This window comes from Acanthisitta chloris, unplaced genomic scaffold, assembly GCF_000695815.1.
Source record: "Acanthisitta chloris isolate BGI_N310 unplaced genomic scaffold, ASM69581v1 scaffold11668, whole genome shotgun sequence".
In the NCBI taxonomy this organism is placed as follows: domain Eukaryota; kingdom Metazoa; phylum Chordata; class Aves; order Passeriformes; family Acanthisittidae; genus Acanthisitta; species Acanthisitta chloris.
The window spans coordinates 153,823-158,651 of NW_008686585.1; the positions used below are offsets into that span (position 1 = coordinate 153,823).

The following is a 4,829-nucleotide window of genomic DNA, read 5'->3' on the forward strand; positions in this document are numbered from 1 at the left end:
CAGGGAAGGTGTATCAGATGTAACAAAATCAAACCTACAGAGAAAGAGGAGAGTGACATCTCCGTGCAGCCTGGCAGAGGTGACACCTTTCAAAGCCCCTGAGCTGCTCTCAGGCTCTGTCCTTAGCAGTTGGTAGGTAACAGAATGGAAAAGGCATTACTGTCACACTTAAATATAGAAATACCCAGTTATTTGCACTGCTCCAGTGATTCTAAAGTAGGAAGAGTTTAAATTAAGAGGATTTTAGTACTCTTTCCTCCGTGTTTAGCCCTTCCACGGTGTTCTGCATGTTCTCCTAGACCCTCTATAGCACCAAGTGTGTAATATACCTGACACACACTTTGGGCATCTTCCCTGACACAGAAGTCTAGAGTCTGTCAGTGGATATTTGGCTTAACAAGGTGAAACACTTCTGAACAACCTCAGCAATTTTTATCAAGGTGTTCACATAAAGATTTTTGATGAATGTAGAGCAGAGATAATGGTATCTCTTTAAGGAGACAAGGAATCTCCGATTCTCTTAAACCTATGTGGCTTCTGTGCTTTAGTCCTTCCAGCAGTTTCTCTCATTGCAGTGGTGATACAGCTGCTAAACCCTGCTCCTATCCAACCCCTGCTGCTGCTGTAGCACGGGTGCAGCTGTGGTCACCCAGCAGGAGATGGAACCTGCTGGCACCAATGACGGAATGAGCATGAAGCATGGGCTGACAGCAGGAAGCCATGGGGACTGTGCTGAAAGGTGTAAAAACGGGTTCACCCAACTCCCAGGAAAATAAAATCTATAGTCTGGTTTGTTTAATGCTCTCCAGGAAGAGGCACCACACATGAAGTAACAGACCATAAACTATAGAGAATTTTACAATGCATTTCTTTTCCCTCTACCTAGCAGTCAGACTCAGGAATCATGTCCCAAATGTTTTATTTTTTGATGGAAGGAAGACGAAAGTCAATTTCCAGTGGTGGGGGATAGAAGCTAGAGTATGTGATGAGAAAACCCAAGCTCTATGGATAAAGCTCTATGTGTTTTATTCAGAGTCTACTGAAAACTAGGCTCTGTTGTTTTATTCAAATGGTGTATTAGGAAATGAACATACACAAGCAAACCACTGTACCAGAACGTGTCACAAGCTTTTTATACAGATTCACAGTGATAAATAGATACAAAGACATTCCCTTTGATCTATACCAGCTACTTATGAAGAATACAAAGTGCAGCTTTGTAGTACCATACAGGCTCACCCAGAGGTATCTCGCCAGAAGTCTGGTACATAAACAACTTCTTTTAAAACAGAAGTTTCCAAAGTGTGACAAGCACTAAAATTGCTTAATCCAGATCACTGGGACAGCATTGTTGGCACAGGATCCTCTTAATGTCCATTCCCACCTTCTGAGAGGATACGAGATGGCTCCGTGTACTTCGCTGTCATCAGGTAGAAGAGAGCAGGGGCAGGAACCAAGGCAAGCAATGGCAGGTCCTGCTCAAGCTTATCCAGTTTAGAAATAGAGATGATTCCATAGGCATGAAGTAACCAGTGGCTGAAGAGGACAACAAGCCTTTTCTTCCTCACAAGAAGATCCTTGAAAGACTTGGAAAATAAACACAATAGCCTGTTAGCATTCAGCCTGTGACCCAGTTCCTGATGTTCAAGAGATGTTAAGTACAGCACAGAGACCACGTGAAGGCTCCTGAGTTTGAGCCCTTCCAGTACACACAGAGTTTCTCAGTGCACCAGGAGAAAGAATCACAGAATTGAGAGGGAAGTTTCACAGGAGCTTCCCTCCAGCCGAGAAGAGAAGGCATAAAGGAAGAGGCTTAAAGGCAGAATACACTGCTGAGAAAAGGCAAGAGACAAAGTGGTCTCTGCTCATTCAAGTCTTTTATACTCTGAGTTTTAACACAGGAAATGTGTGTACCCACCTCCACTTCAGAAGCAGACATGTACACAGCTAGTGTAACCAAAGACAGCACCAGTATGATGTATGGGAAGGCATAATCTAAAGGAAAGCACAGAAAACATTAGCAGGAAAAAGAATGCATGATTTGCAGTTCAGCAGAGAGAGTTTTTCCACCTATAACCACAGGTATGAAGCAAACTGAGCTACTCCAGCCCAACTCTTAGCATGAAATCACACATGCACAGCCCTAAGGGTCAGCCAAGCACAACTCTCAGTTCCCTCTGAGGTTTTTGAACTTCTACTGTTTCTTGGTGGAGTTACTGTACACTTAACCCATGGCTTGAAAAAGGAAGATAATGAGAAAAGGAGTCAGGCTGAGCAGGGATTTTGTGTCACCTCTCTACAAGACGAGAATACTGGAAGCTAAACTAAAAATAGCCAATCTCCCCAAACTTACACTGTAATCCATCTCTGAAATCAAACTCTGCCCTGGCAAGAAGTGGAATTAACTCCCTCTGAAGTAATTTCCTCTCATATCCCCTCTATTCCCTTTGTGGGAAAGGAACAGCCTCTAGCAGCACCAGCAGAGGCAAAGCAGTGCTGGTTGGGAGCCTGGTGAGGACAGAGCTACTAATGAGGAACCTTTCCAGGTGAGACTTCCTCCTGGAAGCTATTTAGAGATGTGTTTATGAGAGACAACTCACAGAGCAGACCTCCTCCAACAGCCTGCAGCACCGTGAGGATAGGGAAGAAGTACAGTGCAGCATAAATGCTTTTAAATCGATCAGACTTTCCTAAGCCACAGGCAATCTTCTTAACCAGGAGAGGCCGAAGTAGCATCATTAACACAAGGCAGAAGGCATAATATATAAACACAATGGTGTACCTGGAAATAAACAGAGAAATTCCTTAAAAATGTGGGTTTTTTCAAGAGATTCAAGTCACAAGGAGTGAATTTGGGGTTAGTCAGTGAAGTCTGCAGAATGTATAATCAAAGGATGTAAACACAGAATGATGGGGTCACTTTTCCAAGGGGCAACAGTCAAGATGCAGCAAAGGAAAACAAAAAGAAAACAGGAAATTTTAAGCTTCATAGGTAGATGGCGATAGGATGAGAGGACATAGTCTCAAGTTGTGCCAGGGGTGGTTCAGGTTGGACATCAGGATGAATTTCCTCACAGAAAGAGTGATTAGACATTGGAAGGGGCTGCCCAGGGAGGTGGTGGAGTCACCATCCCTCGAGGGGTTTAGGGAGATACTGGATGCGGCACTTGGTGCCATGGTCTAGTTGACATGGTGGTGGCCAGTCAAAGGTTGGACTCCATGATTTTAGAGGTTTTTTCCAACCTAACTGGTTCTGTGATCTGTGTGACAGCCTGGACTCTGCCACCTTCCTTAGTTACTCAGAAAGTTATTAAGTTGCTAAATGTTTCACATATAAAACAGCTCAATGCATGAAGGACTTCAAGGGGTCAATAGTCACTGGTCTGAGTTGAACACATCTTGCAGCTCTGAGAAGAGCACAGACAGAAACACAGTTGTACAAAAAGAAGGGGCAGAGAGGAGTACAAAAGCCTTTCCACTCACAGGGGATACACAGCCTCATGGGTGCAGTGCACTGTGGTGATGTAGTCAGGACTGGGGTTGTAGAGCATCGTGTACCAGTCCGAGAGCTTCTTCACCCTGCAGGAGCGGATGTGCAAGGAGCCCACAGGGTCGCTGACCAGCAGAGTGATAACAGCTGCAATGCTGCACTCCAGCAGGGCTGTGATGTGCTGCAGCAGAGCACTGGAACTGGGGAAGAACAAACACAGTGACTAGCTTGCTAATTCTGGAGGAAAACTAAGCACTGACTGAAAAGAAGAGGTCTGTGCAGTACAGAACCTTCTGTGATCGAGGTTAGGATAACTCTGCTCTATAAAATGTAAAGGGTATAAATTGAAAGGGGAAATCTAGATTAGATATTAGGGAGAAGATTCTTCCTGGGAGGGTGGTGAGGCATTGGCACAGGTTGCCCAGGGAGGCTGTGGCTGCCCCAACCCTGGCAATGTTCAAAGCCAGGCTGGCTAAAGCCTTGAGCAACCTGCTCTGGTGGGAGGTGTCCCTGCCCAGGGCAGGGGGTTGGACTAGATGATCTCCAAGGTCCATTCCAACCCCTTAACATACTATGACTCTATGAAACAAGCTATCTACAGAAGAGACACACAAACCTCTTCTTTCCAGAGTACCACTCAATGAAGAACCAGTGTAAAACCAGGGGAAGCATAGCCATGAAGCCAAGGTAGAGCCAGTCGTAGCGATCCGGAGATCCCACGCATTCCCGGCAGATTTTGTTGTCATCAGTTCTTTGGCCTCTAGGACATACCTGAGGAAAGCAGAGATTGTAGTTACAGTCTGAGCACCAACAGCAAATCACTGTAGCTCCTGGAAAAAGCAGCTTGAAGCAACACTTGGGCAAAAACCAGATTTTTAAAGAGATGAAACAATGACCTCAGTAGTTTCTCAGCTGACATAGGCCTCTCTGCCTCTGGCTTCTTAATATAAACAAAGGTAAAGCATGATCCAAAGGCTTCATCCAAGGCTCCATTTCCTCTCCTGCTGTCACCCCACCTCCCTCACCAGGCTGCTCACAACCACTGTCCCCCACAGCTCCACATTCATTCCACCCTCCCTGGGTCTTGCTCTGCCTTAGCACTCCAAAATCATAGCGCACAGCGATTTCAGCACAGCTCTCCACAGCATCCCGTTCTGTCCCAGCTTTTCCAGCCCCTGCACTCAGCTGGGGTTTGGCACTGACCTCCAGCACCTCCCTCGGGGGATGTGTGATGGAGCAGCTCCTGTTTTGGGAAAGGAGCTCTGCCCGCTCTGCAGCCCCACCACCACCCGACCCCAATCCCCCGGCTGGGCTGCAGGCCGCGGTGCTGCTTGCAGCG

At 46.3% G+C, this 4,829-nt stretch overlaps 1 protein-coding gene across 1 annotated transcript; it reads right to left on the bottom strand.

The window, feature by feature from the left end:
* Positions 1-1,011: 1,011 nt before the first annotated feature.
* On the bottom strand, positions 1,012-4,262 carry JKAMP (JNK1/MAPK8-associated membrane protein). Its single transcript, XM_009080230.1, has 5 exons — positions 4,107-4,262; positions 3,484-3,690; positions 2,601-2,782; positions 1,919-1,995; positions 1,012-1,586 (listed from the first exon to the last, which is right to left on the bottom strand). Exons 1-5 carry the CDS (start codon positions 4,166-4,168, stop codon positions 1,368-1,370), a joined length of 747 nt encoding a protein of 248 aa, XP_009078478.1. The 5' UTR covers positions 4,169-4,262; the 3' UTR covers positions 1,012-1,367.
* Between the last annotated feature and the right edge of the window lie 567 nt (positions 4,263-4,829).